Source organism: Homarus americanus, unplaced genomic scaffold, assembly GCF_018991925.1.
Source record: "Homarus americanus isolate GMGI-L3 unplaced genomic scaffold, GMGI_Hamer_2.0 scaffold19318, whole genome shotgun sequence".
Classification (NCBI taxonomy): Eukaryota; Metazoa; Arthropoda; class Malacostraca; order Decapoda; family Nephropidae; genus Homarus; species Homarus americanus.
The window spans coordinates 152,078-173,158 of NW_024732238.1; the positions used below are offsets into that span (position 1 = coordinate 152,078).

General features: G+C 45.8%; 6 protein-coding genes across 7 annotated transcripts; 2 read left to right on the top strand and 4 right to left on the bottom strand.

Annotated features, from left to right (window-relative positions):
- Nucleotides 1-1,354: 1,354 nt before the first annotated feature.
- LOC121868185 (GATA zinc finger domain-containing protein 8-like) lies at nucleotides 1,355-2,663 on the bottom strand. The gene has a single exon (XM_042368492.1). The coding sequence runs from the start codon at nucleotides 2,643-2,645 to the stop codon at nucleotides 1,845-1,847; it is 801 nt and encodes a 266-aa protein (XP_042224426.1). The 5' UTR covers nucleotides 2,646-2,663; the 3' UTR covers nucleotides 1,355-1,844.
- A 1,842-nt stretch (nucleotides 2,664-4,505) lies between these two features.
- Nucleotides 4,506-7,265, top strand: LOC121868186 (WD repeat-containing protein 48 homolog). Its single transcript, XM_042368493.1, has 4 exons — nucleotides 4,506-5,548; nucleotides 5,850-5,969; nucleotides 6,263-6,866; nucleotides 6,980-7,265. Exons 1-4 carry the CDS (start codon nucleotides 5,310-5,312, stop codon nucleotides 7,082-7,084), a joined length of 1,068 nt encoding a protein of 355 aa, XP_042224427.1. The 5' UTR covers nucleotides 4,506-5,309; the 3' UTR covers nucleotides 7,085-7,265.
- A 300-nt stretch (nucleotides 7,266-7,565) lies between these two features.
- Nucleotides 7,566-20,744, bottom strand: LOC121868242 (M-phase inducer phosphatase-like). Of its 2 annotated transcripts, XM_042368561.1 has the most exons (6): nucleotides 10,927-11,503; nucleotides 9,323-9,913; nucleotides 9,078-9,219; nucleotides 8,757-8,880; nucleotides 8,482-8,655; nucleotides 7,566-8,139 (listed from the first exon to the last, which is right to left on the bottom strand). In XM_042368561.1, the coding sequence occupies exons 2-6, from the start codon at nucleotides 9,848-9,850 to the stop codon at nucleotides 7,842-7,844; spliced, it is 1,266 nt and encodes a 421-aa protein (XP_042224495.1). In that variant the 5' UTR covers nucleotides 9,851-9,913; nucleotides 10,927-11,503; the 3' UTR covers nucleotides 7,566-7,841. The 2 variants fall into 2 exon arrangements, with proteins under 2 accessions (XP_042224495.1, XP_042224494.1); XM_042368560.1 differs by lacking the exons at nucleotides 9,323-9,913; nucleotides 10,927-11,503 and adding an exon at nucleotides 19,861-20,744.
- Nucleotides 13,833-15,160, bottom strand: LOC121868243 (putative uncharacterized protein DDB_G0292292). The gene is made up of 2 exons (XM_042368562.1): nucleotides 14,962-15,160; nucleotides 13,833-14,773 (listed from the first exon to the last, which is right to left on the bottom strand). The coding sequence occupies exon 2, from the start codon at nucleotides 14,764-14,766 to the stop codon at nucleotides 13,834-13,836; it is 933 nt and encodes a 310-aa protein (XP_042224496.1). The 5' UTR covers nucleotides 14,767-14,773; nucleotides 14,962-15,160; the 3' UTR covers nucleotide 13,833.
- On the top strand, nucleotides 15,395-17,493 carry LOC121868241 (M-phase inducer phosphatase-like). Its single transcript, XM_042368558.1, has 2 exons — nucleotides 15,395-15,568; nucleotides 15,847-17,493. The coding sequence occupies exon 2, from the start codon at nucleotides 15,851-15,853 to the stop codon at nucleotides 17,177-17,179; it is 1,329 nt and encodes a 442-aa protein (XP_042224492.1). The 5' UTR covers nucleotides 15,395-15,568; nucleotides 15,847-15,850; the 3' UTR covers nucleotides 17,180-17,493.
- Nucleotides 17,370-19,624, bottom strand: LOC121868244 (myb-like protein AA). The gene is made up of 3 exons (XM_042368563.1): nucleotides 19,475-19,624; nucleotides 19,116-19,304; nucleotides 17,370-18,913 (listed from the first exon to the last, which is right to left on the bottom strand). Exon 3 carries the CDS (start codon nucleotides 18,208-18,210, stop codon nucleotides 17,506-17,508), a length of 705 nt encoding a protein of 234 aa, XP_042224497.1. The 5' UTR covers nucleotides 18,211-18,913; nucleotides 19,116-19,304; nucleotides 19,475-19,624; the 3' UTR covers nucleotides 17,370-17,505.
- Nucleotides 20,745-21,081: the final 337 nt, after the last annotated feature.

Genomic DNA, 21,081 nt, shown 5'->3' on the forward strand with positions numbered 1-21,081 from the left:
TCCGTGACGTCTCTACTGCCTCAACCAACACCAAGCTCCGAACAACACGACCCTGTGATGAAAACTATGAGATCTACAGCACTCAGCGACCCTCAACTGTGGTGAAGAACAAGTTATACACACTAGAAATCTTTTAACAAATACTATAACTCTATGACGTCATTCTACTCGTCATCCAGCGGACGTACTATGCAGACTGGACGACGGATGTTCCTGGCAGTGTTGGTGATGATCATAGTCACTCGTGTTAACTGTGAATTCGATGATGACACGTTACACAAATTACGTAATATACTTAGGAAAGAATCTCGGGCATTTCTTGACGAAACTGTCAAAGTGAATCAAATGAGAGAATTTAACAACTTGAGAAAAGTTACAGCAGTGTCTTCTACGCCTCCGTCTGAGTCTTCAGATTCTATTAAGACAAACAGGACAGACAAGTGGTCCAGGTGGAAGAGGTCAGGTTGTCCTGGAGGTGTTGGTAACTTTGGCTTCAACTCCTTCAACCTCCTGACATTCTCCCTTCAGGCATTTAATGGTGTCATTAACACAATCAACAACCTCAATAATAACAATAACAATAATAACATCAACTCTGGAAACAACGCAAACAGTAACTTCAATGAACAAAATTCAAATGTGAATTCCATGTCTATGTTGGTTGTTATAGTTCCACCTGTAGGAAGAAGAAAGCGGGAACTATGGGAGAAGGAAAATGGACATTGTGAACAAGATATGAGTGAACAGGAAATACAAACTGTGATACAAGACACATATTCGACAATATCTGACATCATCAAAATGTCACAACATAATCCTAACTGTGGTAAATATATTTTGTGTCTCAATATACAAAACAGCTATGCTCGCTACGGCCTGCAAGTGCTGAGTGAAATGTCTCGCCAGAAGAAACTGTGGAATGACATTATAGAACCCATGTTAACGGCTGGTCACTGTTCATCTTTGTTCCCTGAGTGTTCTTAAAGTAATATAATAAAGTGTATGTAGATTCATATAAAAGTTTCATTAGGCAACTGTACCTAGTTTGTCAAATGGTGTTTAAAATGTAGTCTCTGTGCATCAACATCAAGGTCTTTATAAACATGTAATATTAGATGGCTAATAAACTAGCCTACAACTATGAACAAATCAAGGAAGATTATCTCCCTGTTCAGTAAATCCTGTTGAAGTCAATGTAAATTTCTGACGATTTCGTAAAGTTCTGTTTCTTGTTATTTTTTGATGGTCTGGTATAATTACAAACCTTATTAAACAATTAAAGACTTGATGTTTTGAAGAGCAGCAACACCATCGTTATCCCCAGCTTATTTCATCTGATGATTAAACACCTTAACGTTACGTGGTAAGTAAGGTTAGGTTAAATTACGAGGATGGTTAATCTTAAGGTGAAATAATCTAGGGGAATGATCTTCAGGTGAACTGATATAACAGCCTGAACTAAACAATTACCCAACAATTAGAGCCACATGTACAGCTGTACGGACTCGCTGCAAAAAGCATCTTTACGGAGGGTTCCGATGAATTTAAGAAACACTGCGACTCCTGTTGTCTCGATATGGTTGTGAACATCCTTCATACATTGTGTCATATTGTCTAACATAAAATTATATAGATGTTTTTTGGAGCATATACAATAGAAAAATAAAACGCCAAATCGCAATTCATGTCAGTGTTTATTAGAGAGTGGAGTTTATAATGAGTTAAGCTTGATTTATTTGGATAGATTTGATGAGGATTGGTCAGCTGTACTACCAATTTAGGCTTGATTAGGTTATTGACTTTTAATTAAATTCTTGTGTGGATTTAAATATGGTTTTACTATATTACGCCCAAAAGCATTCTGGGAACAAGGATGAACAGTGACCAGCCGTTAACATGGGTTCTATAATGTCATTCCACAGTTTCTTCTGGCGAGACATTTCACTCAGCACTTGCAGGCCGTAGCGAGCATAGCTGTTTTGTATATTGAGACACAAAATATATTTACCACAGTTAGGATTATGTTGTGACATTTTGATGATGTCAGATATTGTCGAATATGTGTCTTGTATCACAGTTTGTATTTCCTGTTCACTCATATCTTGTTCACAATGTCCATTTTCCTTCTCCCATAGTTCCCGCTTTCTTCTTCTTGGAGGTGGAACTATGACAACCAACATAGACATGGAATTCACATTTGAATTTTGTTCATTGAAGTTACTGTTTGCGTTGTTTCCAGAGTTGATGTTATTATTGTTATTGTTATTATTGAGGTTGTTGATTGTGTTGATGACACCATTAAATGCCTGAAGGGAGAATGTCAGGAGGTTGAAGGAGTTGAAGCCAAAGTTTCCAACACCTCCAGGACAACCTGACCTCTTCCACCTGGACCACTTGTCTGTCCTGTTTGTCTTAATAGAATCTGAAGACTCAGACGGAGGCGTAGAAGACACTGCTGTAACTTTTCTCAAGTTGTTAAATTCTCTCATTTGATTTACTTTGGCAGTTTCGTCAAGAAATGCCCGAGATTCTTTCCTAAGTATATTACGTAATTTCTGTAACGTGTCATCATCAAATTCACAGTTAACACGAGTGACTATGACCAACACCAACACTGCCAGGAACATCCGTCGTCCAGTCTGCATAGTACGTCCGCTGGATGACGAGTAGAGTGACAGCTGAGTGCGACAATACTGAATGATCTGAGCTTTAGGTTTTAATACTATATGTACAGCAGATGAGAGCTGTCGTGTGCGTGTAGAGTCGCGTTGGACCTTGTGGAAGATTTTTTTTTTTTAAGATTTCAATATTATACAGCCACATCTTTGTAAAATTACACAGCGTGTTATCAGCAGGGGCTCTATAGCAGACTGATTGTTAATATTCAGTAGTAATTACAGATTTACAGTTGTGTTCACAGCCGCCACCTAACGCTTATTTTTCACACTGTCTCTCATCCATTAATCAGGGTCGCACAATCAAATGTAATCACCGAACAATTACCAGTGACATATGGAGCTATTCTTGAAAATAATTTCGGTTGTTTAACGGTGTTTGGGCCACATGTTCTACTGTACTGTTAACCTGGCGCAGCGCTGGAACAACAACTCACACGGGGCTGAGTTCATCACCAGGTGGGTTGAGGGAGATGACTTCCAGATTATCGCTTGGAACCCCACGTTGATAGCCACCTGCCTGACACTGCGACACACATGCAAGCCCCGACACGCCTCGTTCACCCCACCTAGAGTATCTACGTATTCCTGCAGGAGGGAGATGAGGGCGGAGGCTGTGTGAAGGGTGACAATGTTCCCATCAACGGGTCTGCAGGAAGATAAATGGCGTTTCCTGCGGCGGCTGGGAGGAATGATGACAAGAACGGCGTTGGCACTATTGGAGTTACTGGAAATCTGATCAGTGTTGACTGTCACACTGTTCTGGCTGTTGTCGTTGTTGTTGTTATTGTTGTTGTTAATGCGGTTGACGGCGTTGATCACTCCGTTGAAAACCTGCAGAGAGAACGTGAGGAAGTTGTAGGTGTTGAACCCGTAGGCGCCGTTACCTCCAGGGCAGGAACGACGAACTATCTCATGACGCCGTGTGGAATAACCGACGACACCTTTTGGTCTCTTTGCTATATTGTCATCTGTTGCTCTTTGCTCTTCGTCTACCATTGGCTGTACAGTACCCAGTTCCGTCGACCAAGGCGCATCAGGTTGAGCGGGAGTTCTAGGACCACCACCCCCGTCTGTTGATGGATTTCCTTCACTTGTTGCTCGAGTCTCCCTCATCCTTGCCCCCTCCAACACCTTCCTCATCTTCCGTTGAACAACCTCTTCCTCCTCGGAGAGCAGCAGATTACTCTTGGCAATATCCGAGAACTCCTGGAAGGACAGCTCCTTGACGGCTGCCTCAAGTTGTAACTCGAAGACGCTGATAGTTGGGCCAAAGGTGGCCAGTACTTGAGGTGTGCCGGCCAGGGTGACGCTAAGAGCCGCCCACAGCAACATAATGATGACGAAAAACCTGTATTAAAAAAAAAGGAGAATAATATGAATATTAACACTAAATTACTCTCTCTCTCTCTATCTCTCTCTCTCTCTCTCTCTCTCTCTCTCTCTCTATGCCAGGCCACCCCTTACAAGTCTCGGAGGATCAGAGTACACCCCTCGACACGGAGCTACCTCTCGGACGGACGCCAGACGGGTGAGTGACACACACACACACACACACACACACACACACACAGTCACTCAGAACCTACCTGCCGTAGTCGCTATTGTGGTGTACTGAGGGTGAGGCGTGAAAAGAGTCGTCTTGGGGCTGCACGACGGAAGCGCAGAAGAGGGGGTTAGGGGTGAAGGAGAAGAGTGAGGGACGTAAGGTGAAGAAGAGAGAGAGGGGGTGGGTGATATATGCCGTTATACCTTAAGACTACAGAGGCGTGGAGGGTGATGGTGGGTGATTGGGGGGATAACTGTGTGTGTGTGTTATGCGATCTCCTATCTCTTGTTACGAGGAAAATACAAATAAATGAACCTTTCAGAATCCCTCTTTGTTGTCGTTGCTTGAGGGAATCAACTAGATGCCTTCCCACATCTCCAATCAAGGCGGAAAACATTGCTGAAGAACCTTTGGGAATCCATCTTTGCTTCGTAGTTTAAGTTAGTTAGTTTGTTATTATTTTTATACTTCCAGTGACGGAGGAATATTAACTTACGAACTTTGATAAACCCGGGCTCAGGACTGTGGCAATTGTGGGGTTGTTCGCGAGCAAGTCAGTCAGATTAGAGGCAGTGCGGCCCGCTAGTGCGGTGGCAAGGAGTGTGGCAGCAGCAGCAGTGGCAACAGTAGTACCACCTGTAGCAACATTATCAACAGCAATACCAACGGCAGTAACAGAAGCAACAGCAGCAATATTAACAGAACCAACACGCACCAGGTTGTGACGACAATACTACTGCCGCTAAAGTGTTTACAAGGTTACAAAAAACAACATATGATTTAAGACTATACACAATGATAGAAAATAGTGTAAATGATAAATAAAAAAATAAAGACAGTGTACGTCTTATCTTGAACAACAAAAACACTCAGAAATATTCAAATAAATATAAATATTTGAGAGCGAGAACACGACGTTTGTAATTCCACATTTTGGGCAATTTTCTGGACACGGGCTTTAGGTGAAACCCTCAATCGTGTTACCAAATAGTGTGAAAGTTATCAGACACGACGGGAAGACAGTGATAAGATTGAAATTGACAAGAATTAACTGCAGACTCAGACAAAACGAGAATTGGTCCAAGATGTTACACCCAGACATATCGGGGGTGACAGCTGGCGCGAGCACAACACATTTTCAAGAGACTTTACCTCTGACCTCTGGTGACCTCCTCCTGAAGGAGCTGAGGCAGCAACTGGGCGTCTATACCAACACTTACCTCCAGGGATACACCAACATGACGGAGGCGTTGAAGGACTTCCTGAAGAATACTGCCGGGCTAAACCAGCAGGAGGACTCATCTACAGGGAGCGTGGGGTTAAGGTGAGATATATAACCCATTGAAGCAGTTAAACGCTTTCTTTCATACTTAGAGGAAATATTTAACGTAAGAATTAAAGACCAGGATTTCGATTCGTTAAAAATTTGCATTTTTTCTTTAACTGGGCTTGAGACAATGCAATTACCTGCCTCACTTAAGCCACGACACAAAGATGGATTTTCAAAAGATCATACATTAGATATTCCCAGCTGGAGATATGGGTTACGTTACGTTACGTTACCTAACCTTACCTTAGGTTAGGTTAGGTAAACAAAATTCTAATCAGTGTTGCCATGGTAACAGGAGGCGGCGTCAGGTGGGGATATCGCCTGACCTGTTGGCACTACAGGGCGGCTACTCCAGCTTCTTCGGCAGCCACGCCAACAGGAGGACCACTAGCGCCAAGAAGAAGAACAGAAAGAAGTAAGTGGAGGAGTGAGGAAGGGAGGGAGGGAGGGAGGAGGAGGGGTGAGGAGGTGGTGGAAGCAGGGAGGTAGTGAGGATGGGTGAGGAGGTGGAGGAAGTAGGGAGGTAGTGAGGATGGGTGAGGAGGTGGAGGAAGTAGGGAGGTAGTGAGGATGGGTGAGGAGGTGGAGGAAGAAGGGAGGTAGTGAGGATTAGTGAGGAGGTGGAGGAGAAAGGGAAGAAAGGAATGAGGGTTGGAGAGAGAGAGAGAGAGATAACTACTGTACTTAACCCCCTGCGCGTTATCCCAGCAGGCAGGAGCAGGAGGAGCTACCGGTGGTGCTGGTGCCGGAGGAGGACCAGGCTGAGTGCGTCTCCAGCAACCAGCTCTCCTCCTTCGGTTTCCTGGGCTTTGTGCTCAACGTGGTCAACGCCGTCATCAACGTCGCCAACAACATCAACAACAACGACAACAGCAACAACGACAACAACAATAATAACAACAACAACGACCTCAACACCAACCAGGTCCAGGGATCACAGACTGCCACCAACACTAACACAGCCATGGCCACGGCCGGGCGTCGCCTCTCCCGGCTCAAGATGATGAGAGATTCTGTCGATCGTCATATGCGCCGCATCCAAAACTACAGGAACCGCAGCCGCAGGTCTTCCTCGGGATCATCATCTTCATCTTCCTGCGGCAGCCATGACAAGGACGTGGTGGACGAGGCGCTGCTTGCGGCCGTCGCTCTGATGGACATGTGGAAAGAAGTGCTGTTTGAGGACGACCCCGTGTGTATGGCGGCCGAGGTGTGTAACACTGCAGTCAAGCTGCGGCAAGTGTCGCGGTTAGCGGGCATGATGGGTCAGGTCGGTGCCGTAGCCGCAGCCAACATGCTCGTCAATTTCCAGGTGAGGAGGGAGAGAGAGAGAGAGAGTACACATGCAACACTTAGTGTATTGTATCAGTCCCTCCCAGACCAGACAACACTAGAGGATGTAATTGTGTCCCCCTCCCCCGACAGGGCGTCAACCCGGAGTATCTGGTGCTGGCTGCTGAGGGAGGTGCAGATGGAGTGGACTGCTGGCAGAAGTACCGCGCCTGTGGCCACCACCACCGCCGTCAGTAGCCACTTCTTACTCAGCTGCAGCCTAAAGAGGAAGAAGTAAGAGCGAGAATGTGAGAGGACAACACGACTAAGAAAAACCAGCAACTGGTCCCCCAAATTCCTTCGAGATTGTTGTCGTTGTTGTTGTTGCCACAGTTGTTATGTAAAACTTGATCTTCTACAAAATACAGAATCTACAATACCTGTACTAACGTGTGTATCTTTCCCTGGACATTGTTTCCCCACAAGGCCATCAGTACAGTTACCTTTGACAATGGACCCTGAAATTCATGCAGAAAAAATATTATAGTATCACCATTACATCAGCTCCAGGAAATGTCATGGTCAATAAACGTATACATACATATCAGCTAAGTAAGGCCTCCATAGCTCGTAACGTTCTCTGTTTATACTGAATAAATACTGTTGGATGACTGACAAACTATAATTTTTGATACAGTAATTATAATATTGGTTCACTTAAACAACAGTTGATTATTTCTAGATTTTATTAAGAAAAAATTAATCTGTCTCACAAATAATGGTTCGGAGTCCAATAACAAAACTTGAGCTTCCCTTGTAACACAGACCAGAACATTATCCTCGTCCGTAGCCGCAGAAAATAAAAGTGCTATTGTCCTTTACCACAGAAAATGGAAGCTCTCTTGTTCAATGCCCCCAGGAAATGACGGGTTTCTAATTCTCAGCCACAGAAAATTTCGATTCTCTAATCCGTAACCCAAATTCAAACGGATTTTCATACACCAACATCCGACTCTCATATAAATTCATCAAAATTAAAAATGGAGGCGATATTAGGCAGCCCCAGGTCAGCGAAGTCCTCGGAGTGGTTCCTGATGTGATCTAGGAGGTCCTCCTCGCCTTCCTCCTCCTTCAGGAAGCTTAGGTTCATGGTCTGGTGGTCCTCGACGTCCCTGAGGATGCGCTTCCATGCCGCCCTTGAACAATGGGGACTGAGGAATGAACAATCCTGTCCTCGACGACCATAGAGTCCAGATGCCGTGATGGAAGACCTGGGGACACCTGCTGGTGGGGCCCACTCACCCAGGGCCTCGCTGTAAGGGCGGGCGGGCGGGGGGAGTACATGCAAGGAGAAAGAGAGACAGAGAGAGAAGGAGGGAGGAAGGAAAAGACGAAAGCATGCCATGTGGGAGGTAAGGAGGGGGGGAAGAATAAAAGAGGTAGAAAGGTGAGAGAGCGGCGACGAAGGATGTGTAAGTGGGAGTCAATGAGAGAGGAAGAAGGGAACTTGTTAATTTGGGTCGAAAATATCAAAATTGTATAACTGTTTTCAAGTTTTCTTCTTTCTCACGTTTTACCTTTGTCCTGTGTGTGTGTGTGTGTCTACTTGCTAGTTTGTTTATCTTTCTAACGAGAATCAAGTAGTCAATACTCACGTGAAGATCGCGGCGAAGATTTGAGCGAGGTCGCTGTCGTCGCGGGCAGTGTTGTTGTAGTTGAAGGAGCGATCATGGGTGTGGTGGAGGTCGTAGGTGGCATTAAAGTTTGCCTCACAGACGGCTCTTAAGACACACTCCCCGGGGCGCCCACCAGCCAGCACCCAGAAGGTTCTGCAGGAGACAAGACCGTCAGGCAGGTCTTTTATTGTACTGGTTAACGAGTTTACTTTGAGTTTATGATGACAGACGTATTCTCTTTCCTTCTCTCTCACCTGAGGAAGGGAACAGCTACTGCAGCTGCCAGAACCTCCTCGACGTTGGGTCGTTGCCATTTGCTTCCCTCCTCCTCCTCCTCCTCCTCCTCCTCTTCCTTTGTCCCTCGTTTGCGTCTTCGGCCTGTAGGAGAAGTCCTTCGTCAGCAGGAGGATAAGCGCTACAGGTTGATTGATAACAGGAGTATAAGGAACTTTGTTGATTGGTCAACAGGAGTAGTAAGCGCGCTGGCTATTAGTCAACGTCAACAGAAGGGAAGATGTTGATTGGTTAATGCTAATAAAAGTATTGAGAGAGAGAGAGAGAGAGAGGCAACTCACCCATGGCAGGGGGTATAGTAACAGTGTTCATGTTATTTTGGTTACTGTTGCTGTTGGCAACGTTGATATTGTCCAGGTTGTTGTTGTTGTCGTTATTGTTGTTGTTGTTGTTATTGAGGTTGTTGTTGACGTTGTTGGCTACCTGCAATATGAGGTGATTAAGGCCGTGAGTAATGTAATGGTTAAGATATATTGAGAAAAATATTTTATATGATATAGGCTGAACACTCTCTCTCATCTAGTACCTGGGCTACGATGTTCACGACCCCTAACAGAAACCCGATGAAACTGTACGTGTCGAACCCGGGGGGCTTGTAGTCACCACACTCGCCCTGGTCACCGGCGGGGAAGTAGACGAGAGGAGCCTTCGTCGTCGTTGTTGTCGTTTTAGCCGTCGTTGTCGGGTACTCTACTTCCATGTAGGACTTCCTCGTCAGCTTTGGGCGAGAGAAGAGGCGGAAAGGATCGAGGAGGGCGGAAAGGGAAACAGGGGGAGATGTGGGATGAGGGACTAGAGGTGCCGGACGGATGATCTGTCGCAGCCTTGGGGACACAGCTGGTCGGGGTGGTCTCAGGGCCTCCATGTGTGTTATATGCTGCTGGAAGAACCCCTGAAGCGGTATAACACTCCCGCCGACGTCCACAGGTACTTGAGGGTAGGCGTAGGTGTGGGGGTGAAGGAAGGGCAGTGACCGTTCTTCTCTCGGTGGTAATGGCGGGGTTAATGGGACCCCTGTAAGCTGTGTCATGTTGGTGATGATGGTCCCAGACATGACAACCCGGGAGGCCGTGGTATGTGGGAGGGACGCTGTGGTCTGTGAGACGGAGGCTGTGGTCTGTCGGAGTAAGTGTTGATGTGAGTCTGTGGTCTAATCGTTGGATCTTTCATATGCTCCTCTAGATAATCCGGGATAAGTTAACAATACAGCTACTGAGTTACAAGTAAAACTAACAACAATATTAACACACTACTCACATTATACATCATCATGAAACATTATCTTAAACACATAAATGAAAATAAAGACGCATACACTTTACTAATAAGAAAATTTTGGTTAAGTGATCGACTTTAAAAGGAATTCTCTACCTGAAGGATGAGGACTGGTGACCACAACAGCTATATTCTCGACCATCTTCAAAGTCGACGGTTTGTGACAGTCAAAACATTAAGCAACATGTGTGATGTGTCGCTGTGATGTGTCATTCTCCTCAACAAAAATCCTACATGATACATAATTTAACACATGAATTATAAGGTATATCTCCATCTCCTGATTAATTTAATTTTCTCACTATTTTCCCCCACTCGATCCTCGCCTTCCTGCCCCCCCCCCCTGCCTCCCTATACTACCAGTCTTTGGGGGCAACATACCTCCGTTATATCCAACTGAATAACGCACCACACGCTCGCTACGGTCCGGTGGTCGTGGTGGCGGGCTGAAGGGACGGGAGAGGAGTTAGTTTATCACTGTGTGTAAGGTAAACAGCGCGTGACGTCACAGTTTAGTGGTTACGATCATATGTTCAGAGGTTTGCGTTGCTCTTTTGTTTACGTTTTATCCAGTTATTCACTGTGACTCTCCTGTTGGTATATTCTTTGGTGTTTATTCTTTATTGGCTTTGTCAATTATTATATAGTGTGTGTATATAAACGACACAGTAATGAAAATATCTGTAAATCCTTTTCTCAGGCAGTCCTATTATCAGAGTGTCGTGAGGGAGGAGGATGACCACTTAGAGTATATCCACGTCTATGTGACCCAACTATAAACTCAGATATTGATAACACTGACTTAAGGGTTAATATAAAATCAAAACGTACGTACTATAGACCAACATTACTCACCGACAATACAGGAAACACTTCGTGTGTGCCGGGTGTGTCGTCGTCCCCACCTGTATGTAGCGCTGAGGACCCGACGTCGTCCCGGGAAACACTCCTGCTGGCGAGCGTATACGGGAGGTGGTGGTGGGTGGAGGTGTTTGTGTAAGGCCCAGTAGGTGTATTGAAGGGCGTTCACGCTCGGAGAAGGGGCGAGCGTGGGAGGAGGACCGTGGGAGTGCTGGGAGAGTGAGGGTGTGTGTGTGTGTAGCTCAGTAATACCTCCCATACCACAGCTGACTCTGATACAGCTCACACTGGTGTGGCCGCCAGGTGTACAACCACCCAGGGTCGTCGTCATTGTTTTTTACTTACAGTCTCATGTTCGTGCTGTACGAGAGTGTCGCTACTGGCGGGGCGGTCAGGCTAAGGTTCGTCTCAAGCAACTTATAAAAGCGTTCATCTTCACAAAACTGTTGTTGTTCGTGGTGGCGCTGTGTTTAAGCTTCACGAGTATCAACTGAGACTCATAACTTACATGGAGGGAAACTTGGCATCTCTTGTGTCTTCTGTTGACCTGTCGACGCCCTGGACCTCCTCAGCTCACAACGCCTTCAGGAGTGGCCTCACCAACCTCACACACAACTACCTGGAAGGACAGAGAAAATGGCTGACCTCACTACCCTGGCAGGAGACAGACGATCTTGACCTACTGACCTTCACCAGTGACTCCGAGGCTAAACTCCTGCAGAAAGTCCTTCTCAAATTCTCTCAGGACCTACAGTTTTCTGGTGTCGAGTCGAAGCTCCTGAAACGTGAGAAAAGTGGCAGAGAGGACTTCCCTGCGTCAGAGGAAAGCAGGTCAAGGAAGGTCAGGTCACCTCAGGGTCACCCGTTCATCCCGGCGGCGGTGATGAGGCAGATGATGAGGCTGCCACGACCCTCACACAGGAGGCCCAGTGGCAGGTAGGCCGTGATGCAAGTTGTGAGGGTAATGCAACCTACACACACACACACACACACACACATATATAGAAAAAGAGAGAGAGAGAGAGATTTCACATTTTATCTATATCCCAGCAAACTGAAGAAGAGGAAGTCGAATGATGGGAAGAAGGGGGAGGAAGAGGAGGAGAAGGAGGAAGAGGTGAAAGGTCGTCCTCCCATCATCTTCGTGCCGGAGGAGACTACCAAGTGTATCAAGACGGGTCAGATGTCCTCCTTCGGTTTCCTCTCCTTCGCCCTCGCCGTCGCCAACATCGTCATCAACATCTCTAACAACGTCAACAATAACAACAACAACAACAATAACAACGACAACAACAACAACAATAATGACAACAACATAAACATTGCCAACAATAACAACAATGTCAACAGTGCCAACGAGGTGAGTTTGTGTGTTTGTTTGTTGTTGTACATGTGTGTGTGTGTGTGTGTGTGTGTGTGTGTGTGTGTGTGGTCCAAAACTTCTCTCATCACCCGGGTCTCTACAGGTGATGGTGGGGCGCCGTCTTCAGCGCCTCCTTCAGCTACAGCGAAGCCTCAACGACCACGTCTACCGCAGCCAGAGGAGGACCCGACGATGGACCTACACCACCCAGGTCAGGAACTACTGTAGAAGGTGTCTTAGAACTTCTGTAGGTGATGTCCTGTGTCCCATGGAAAGCCCTCTGTGTAAATGACGCTTAGTAGTTTTCTCTCTCCATCAATCCATCAATCTATCCATCTATCACTGCCACACCCATATCATGTCACTCATTTTTCCTCCACAGGGCGCGGGGATGGCGTGGGCATGTCCTGGAGGCTCGGAGAAGGTGAGGGCGCGGGGGCTTGTGGGCGTGGCAGCACTGCTGGACTTATGGAACGTTTCCCTCACACACCCGCACCTTCCCTGCGTCGCCTACAGGTGGGTACTGCAGGTGAGAGAGAGAGAGAGAGAGAGAGAGAGAGAGAGAGAGAGAGAGAGAGAGAGAGAGAGCTTACACTCGCCATTCTTTCAACAGGTTTTGTGTCACTGCCGGCTACTTGCACCAGGGTGGGTCAGTGACGTCATCGGTGGGCGTGGTGGGCGTGAGAGCAGCCGCCCACCTCCTGATAAAGGAGAGAGGATGTGACCCCAGCTATCTTGTGTGGGCGGCTGAGCGTGGGCGTAGTGATGTGGGCGAATGTGGACGGCTCTTCCCTGGGTGTGATGGAGGTGTGGTGTACTAATGGAGATACACACATACACACATACACACCTCACATACGATCACATACGTACATGAGACAAATACATACGTAAAGAAAAATACGCACATACACACCCAAACATGGTTAAGTACACATAAACAGCAACAATACTTACGCCCACGCACACACAAACCGAACCTGAACCTAATATAAACCTAACATAACCAAACCAAACCACTCTGTTGACACGAAGAATAAAATGTACAAAAATAAATAAACAAATAAATAAATAAATAAATGAAAAATAAACACGAAATAAATAAAGTGGATAAAACTCTTTACTGTTCATCTTTAATAAATGAATAACTGAATATCCATCTTTTATTATCACGGCGAAGTTCCTAAATAACAGTGCTGCCTCCTACTCACACCGAGGGTACGCTGTGTTGGAGTAATTCAGTTCATGTAAGTGAAAGATTGACAGACAGATAGACAGACGCTTCAAGAGAAAAATGTATAAATCTATAGTTAAGATAATTCTCACGTGTTGATAATTGTCACGGAAATACAGATTATAAGTTCAGTCGTCATAATTATATGCATGGCGATTCTGTTTTGTTTTATTTTAGCAACCAAGAAAACGTTGTGCAGACCAATGCAGCTAATATTATAATTTATTGACCATTTGAAGAAGTTGGTGTTTTTAATAATATCATGAGTAAATTATACCAACGGTCTCAGAAGAATTGCATTTTATTAAGAAAAAACATCTTGGATACATTTGGTTAAGTGTTCCCGACAATCTTTAACGTTTTCTATGTTAAGTTGACTGGGTGACTGAACACGACTTTTGGCGGTGTCTCTTAGGATGAGGTAAGTTTCCAGCTCATCTATGGATATCAAGAACTTGTAGGCGACAAAATATAGTTCATCGGGGGCCTGAAGTTCCTGGGCGGCTATACAGAGTAACCAGGAGATGCAAGAGGCCCCATGGGAGACAATAGGGGCTAGGGTTGTGGAGGATAGCTTAGGGGTGGACTCCGAGGGATGAACACACACACACTGTGAGGAGTTAGTGAGGGAAGATAAGGTTGTCTTGACTGGAGCTTCGTGTTGTTGTTGTTGTCTTGCCAAGGCGTCTTGTTGTCGCACTGTAGTATGTTGTGGCGTTTCTGTGTGCTGTGGCGCTTCTGCAGTTGGTGGGAGGTAAGGGAAGCTCCTGCCAGCCATACCAGTGCCTGTCACAGCATTCTCGACGACGTTCGCGTTGTTGACGGAGTTGTCGTTCTGGTTGTCATTATTATTGTTATTGTTTAGGTTGTTGTTATTGTTGTTGTTGTTGTTATTATTATTGTTGTTGTTGATGGACATGTTGACGATGAACTGCATGATGAGGATACTGAAGGAGAGGAAGCTGAAGATGGTGAACTCTCCGGCAGGATATTGTGGCGGGCAGGTCTCCTTCCCTCCGCGTCCCTCAGGCATTCCTTCCCTCCCTTCTCTCCACACTCTTATCTCTTCTCCTCTGTTGCTCTGAGAAGGCTCTATGTCTCCTCCTGTGACTGTTAGGGCAGGTGTCCTATCCTGAAGAAGGCCCTGGTTTAGAAAGGTGTGTGAGGGCGCGGTTGTGGTGCTCTTTATAGCGTGGCAGACGAGGAGCAGGAACACCGTTGCTTTGTTAGTCGTCATATTGAACCTGACAGAGGGACGAGTACAGCTGTGGTCTTAGTGATATAAAAAGTTCCTCAACTATTGTGTACAAGATAGCATGACGTAAATATTAAACACCTGACTACTGTTTGTTTACTACTACGGACCCACCTGAACCCAACACATCTGAGAACAAATACACCTGAACACTTATACACCTGGTGACGTACATACCTGTCTGGCCACGGTAGGACTGAAGGACTGCCCGAGAAAACGATCACTTCCTCACCGTTGTCGTCGCCAGCTGTGCGTGGGGAAGGTGGAGGAGAAGGGCGTACGGTGATAACTTGGTCTAGTTTCGTCAGATTTATGAATAGGTCACGTAACTGTAAGTTTAAAGATTATGTGGGTCTTGGTGGTAAGGAGACGCGAAGCATACAGTAAACTCGCGGGGTCGTCATCCATAGCAGACCAACCACGTCATCACAGAATATGATGTCATCGAGAATTCCACTACTCATGTCATTACACTACAAGATGTTACGAAAGCCTTCACCACTCACGCCATAGTAATTCTTGACGTCACTAAAGCCTTCACCAATCACATCTTCGTGATGCATTTCGTCACTCCTGGGCGTCAACCATTCACATCATCGCAACACATGAATTCACCCTACGACCTCCACCATTCAAGTCATCGCAGCGCGTGACATCATGATAGAAAACGTGGCCACTGTCTTGTATGATCCACAGAGTCAGTGGCCGAGGCAGCAAGGTGGGATGCGAACCTGTGTACACCTCTACCAGTACCCACAGACCTGAGAACTCGACAGCCACTGAGGTACGGGTACTAATGGTATTTCTTTACCAAAATATCACTGTCATATATATAAAATATTAAGCAAAGACATTTTTAGTTCAGTGTCTGATTTTTTTTAATTGGGATTTATGAGTTTATTGTTTACTATTTTATTCCGAGTGACTTTAAAGTGTTGTTATATTATTTCACTGTTTGTTTTGTATTTTCAAAAAACTAATAAATACTGAAGGTGTATGTTTATATTCAGGTTCACTCAACAACACGTCTTTTTGATCGCTTTTCTTTTGTTTCTTCTTCAGGGTCATGAAGTGGCGGGTGATGGGGCAACTGCTGCTGTGCTCCGGGACCACAGCCGCCCCTCACAGCACTCACACAGATATACACAATATAGCACCTCACAGCACCTACATGAGCATATACTCAAACATACACACGGACACGCCCCCAGAGACATACACAGGTGCACACACAGATACTCACCGAGTCAGTAGTATAATCAGCAGACCTAGGACCCACGATGTCCCCAGCTACTTCATCAACGACCCCAGCGACGAGCCCAAAAACGACTCCAGCAACGACTTTAGCGACGATCCCAGCAATGTCCTTAGCGACAATCTCAGTGGCGACTGGACCGACCTCAATTCGGGTACCTCAGGAGACGATGGTGGGATAGAGCGAGGGGGCCGAGTGAGGCGAGATGAATGTCCCTCCCAGAGTGACCCAGCCAGTTCCATCTTCAACTTCCTGAGCAATACTGTCCTCACCACCACCCTAGTCATCAACCTCATCACCAGCATCAACGATAACAACAACAACAATAACAACAACGATAACAACAACAACAACAACGACAACAACTTCAACACTAATGATCTCATGGTGGATGTAAACAACATGAACATGAATCAGGCGATGCTGGGAAGGAGAAGCATCAGGTCAACACAGAGGTCTCTATGGTTCACACCGGTAACCGGTAACGATGTGTGTCTTTGTTCTGGAGACATAACACTCCAGAAAGCTGTCAAGGAAGTCGTGAATGACAATGGCAGTGAAATGAACGACAGCCATGACAACCAGAGTCAATATGTCAAGGGCACCATCGTACCCAACATGGATTCACACCAAGTTTCGAAACATAAGACCAAAGACACATCAAATTCTTCTTTGAACCCCAACGAACCAATTACTGTTACCTTAAACAACGTTTCCGTCACACAAATAAGTGAGTTGGAAAGTCTTCGAAACACCACAACAAATACCCAGGACTTTGGTAACAGTTGGAATCTCCTTTCGAAACATCATGAGCCATTTCTTGCTACTCATAGCTCCCAGACAAACGACACAGAGGCACCTGGTGTCCCACAAGGCTCTAACATGAGTTCATTCTTCTCCACTTTGCTCACGAACAATCAGACGATGGCGTGTCTCTCCTGGGCCATCTGCAGGAGGCTGAGGGATAAGCAGGAGGCATCTCTGGTGGAATGGGTGAGTGAGAACCTGGCCCTCTCTATCCTGGAGGTGGAGGTGTTACAGTTCCTGACGGAGGAGGAGCAACGTTATCTCCGTCTGGCCATCGTCAGAGGCAGGTACTGGGGTGACTGTGGAGACCTTGTCACTAAGTGTAGAGTGTGAAGAACTCTTTATGTCAATATGAAATGTACAGCTTTAATATAACTTTTAGCTCATTGATGAGTGACTTGTCCCCCATTATTATTATTATTATATTATTATTGTTTTAATACATTATTATTTTATTACCAGTATTATTTTTGTATTGTCATTAATGCTACTACAGACATATAAGTAAACATACGAGGTTCACAAAACTCAAATTATGGAATAGATTTAATTATTTTTACACGGTTGTAGTAAAAAAAACTTGAACAATACTATTCTCCAAGTGACTAAATATGCACGAGTGTGAAAAATACAGTTTGATAAATTGAGTTGAGTGTTGCTTAAGCCTTCTTACACGAACAATGCTTGTAGGTAGACCTTTTTGAAAGCCAGTAGCTGGAGGGAGGTCTTTTGGAAGTGGCTGTTTTGAAGTCCGGTTGTAGCGGGGATCTTTGAGAAGAAAACCTGTTTGAGTTATTCCTCCAAGTATTCGTATTTTGATGGTTTTCTGTTTTCGTTTTCTTTCCTCTTGAGGGTAAACTTCGCTGGGATCCAAACCTGTCCAGAAGTCTGCCTCCGACGTCGTTCATGTTCTCATTCATCGTCATCACCATGTTCATATTTTCGTTACGGTTGTTGTCGTTATTGTTGTTGTTATTGTTGTTATTATTATTGTTGTTGTTATTGCTGTTGACGACAATGTTGATGATGAGCTGGACAGTGAGGACGGTGGTGCTGAGGACGGCCAGCACGTTGACGCCTGACCCAGGTGAACCACACTTACTGCTGGACCGACCCACCCGAGTCAGGAGGAGGTGCTTCTTCTGCATCTGTTTTCTTCCTTCTTCCTCTTCACCCTTATTATTCTCTCTTGATATATCCTCCAGAAGACTGAAAGGCTGAGGATAAACCCTGTAGATGTCATTGAAGGAGTATAAATGGTCGGGGTGCTGAGAGTAATCACTGACGTTGCGGGATGTCACCGCCTGAGCTACACTGTGGGTGTATGGTGTGGACACGTTCTCAGTAGTAAGCTTCAGGAACATGTTGAGATTGTTGACAGTGTGTTGATCTGTCACAGGAACTAGTAAGATTATTCTCTGAGATGTTTCAAAAGAGTTAGGTTATCGGGTCACAGTACAGAGCCATCGGCAGGTTGTTGACGGGCGTAGGTCTTCTCAGGTTCTTGCCGGGTAAGGCTGACACTCTCACTTGGCTTCAGGATGTTTTCTTGCTACGACTACACTACTGCTACTACTACTACTACTGCTGCTGCTGCTGCTGCTGCTGCTGGGGTCCTGTACCGTTGAAGGAAGAGTCAGTCGGGCTGAAATCTCTCTTCTTGCGGCTTTTCGTCATAACTATATGACTCTGTATTTCTTGCTTCTACCAGACCAGACGAGTTAAGTCACCGCAGAATGATATCACCATCACTGAGGGAGGGCAGAGTTGGTCTCCGCCATCCTTCATTCAAACAAAACATCCAACCCAGAGGTGAATGAAGTCACTTGTACAATACTCATCAAATTAGGCAGCCCGAGGTCCTCCTCCAGTGTTACCGGCGGCTCCTCCCACACGAGGTCCTCCGTTTCCAGGTCCAAGAAGGGACTGAGGACCATCCATTCAGCGTCGGAACAGGAGGGATGGGCGGAGCTACAGTCCTGGCCACGCCTACCTTCAGCAGCGGCATTTAGCAGCAACCGTCGTCGAATAGGGAGCTCCCGGGGATACTGGTCCACGAGAGCTTTGCTGTAACCATAATTAATATAAACAAACTGAAAAATAATAATAATAATAATAATAATAATAATAATAATAATAATAATAATAATAATAATAATAATAATAATAATAATAATAATAATAATAATAATAATAATAATAATAATAATAATAATAATAAAAGAATAACAAAAGCAAATCAAGCAAGTCCCTCGACCTTTGACTCTACCTGAAGACATCGGCGAGGACGTCAGCGAGATGACCTCTGGCCACGGCAGACTTGTTGACTTGACACAGGTTCCTGAGGGCACAGCTGGGATCAGAGGTCAACATGGCTGTCCTCAAAGCCCTGATAAAGTCCATCACCACGAGAGCTGTCACCTCTTCCTCTGGCTTTAGCCGTAAGCTTTCTTTATACCTGTTGGACGTACATAAAGGTGTTCATTATATTTATGAGACAGAAAGACAGAGAGAATATGCAAATTAAATAATGTAAACAATGTCTTCAGCTTGGCAACCTAACTTATGACGTCACCCAAAATGGCGGCCTATCTGATGACGTCACCATACCTAGATGATGTCACTTACTCCTCCAAGATGGCGGTCTCGAGGTGGCGTCGTCGGCGGCCCATCATGGCTGGCGGGATGGTCACTGTGTTCTGGTTGTTGATGTTACTGTTGCTGTTAGCAGTGTTGATGTTGTCCAGGTTATTGTTGTTGTCGTTGTTGTTATTGTTGTTATTGTTCAAATTGTTGTTGACGTTGTTGGCTACCTGTGTGAGAGTGGAAGATAGTCTCTCTCTCTCTCTCTCTCTCTCTCTCTCTCTCTCTCTCTCTCTCTCTCTCAGCAAATGGTAACTTGATCACTACACTGACATATTCAAAGCACTGACCTAATTTAATCTAAACTAACCTAATCTAACCCTACGTAGAGAACCCAAACCTAACGTGATAACAGCACTCAGGCTTCTTACATGTCCGACGAGATTGGCGACGGAGAAGAGGAAGGAGAGGAAGCTGTAGGTGTTGAAGCCGCCCTCAGCGAAGTCCTGACACCCACCACCGTCGCCCTCGGGGAAGTAAACAATGGGTGGAGGGGCTTCTGTGGTGGTGGTGGTAGGGGCGTATCCTCTTCTCCTTGTCAAGCTTCCTCGTTTGTTGATCTCTTCCTCCATCTGTGAGAACATGCCGAAGGGGTCGAGGAAAGAGGCGAAGGAGAAGGACTGGAGAAAGCTGGGTTTTGGGGTGGTGAGGGGTAGGGGGTGATAGGGAAGGTTGATAGAGGGACCAGAGTTCTTTAGTAGAGGACCTCTCAAGGGTGACTGTTGGCGGGGTCTTAAGGGTCTCCTCTGAGCTCTTGGGATGACACGGGTCTCAGCAGGGTGTTGGGACGGCCTCCATTGTGCCTCCAGTGGCCTGGGCGCCAAAAGCCACCCACCCTCGCCCACGCCCGCCGCCCACAACACCACTGTTAGTGTAAACATACTCCCTGAGGCACCTGCACTTTGCCAACCCATCTTACGTTCCTGTTCAGCTACTTTCTTATTGTTCCACTTCTTGCAATCTCTTCTTCTCGTTTCAGCTGAGAGTGATTAGTGTACTGCTCCACGGCGAAGACTCCCACGACTCTCACCTCTCTACTTCTCTCTCCACATCTGTCTTAAAGATTTCCTGACTTGAGGTTGATAATATACTCTAATACACCGTCAGCTGGAGTATAATGGCAGTATACTGAGCGGGCAGGATATATGTACACAGATGGCTGCGCTCTGAAGCAAGCGTAACAAGTGACGCCCACCATCAGCTCGCCGCCGCCTTACTTCGCTTCCCACACCTCACAACACTGGCTGACGGCGTGAATATGACCACCAAAGCCGGTTATAACGGCACTCACGGACGCTGATCACACCCAGCACCTCACACACCCCGTAATACAAATTTACTCGGGTGTATTAAGTTGACATATTGTGTCTGTACAAGTGTATGGTCGCTGTGTGTGTTGCTGGCATGTGTATGGCTTCTCTCTCTCTCTCTCCTTTAGTCACATTTAACTTCACATCAAGTCTGAATCATCACCGATATCATACTGTAACCACGTAGAAAATACAATACCTGTACTTTATAACCTAATCTTGCTGAATGTTTACTGATGTTTCTGAGTGACTTACCGAATCTACATATCAATAAACATATAT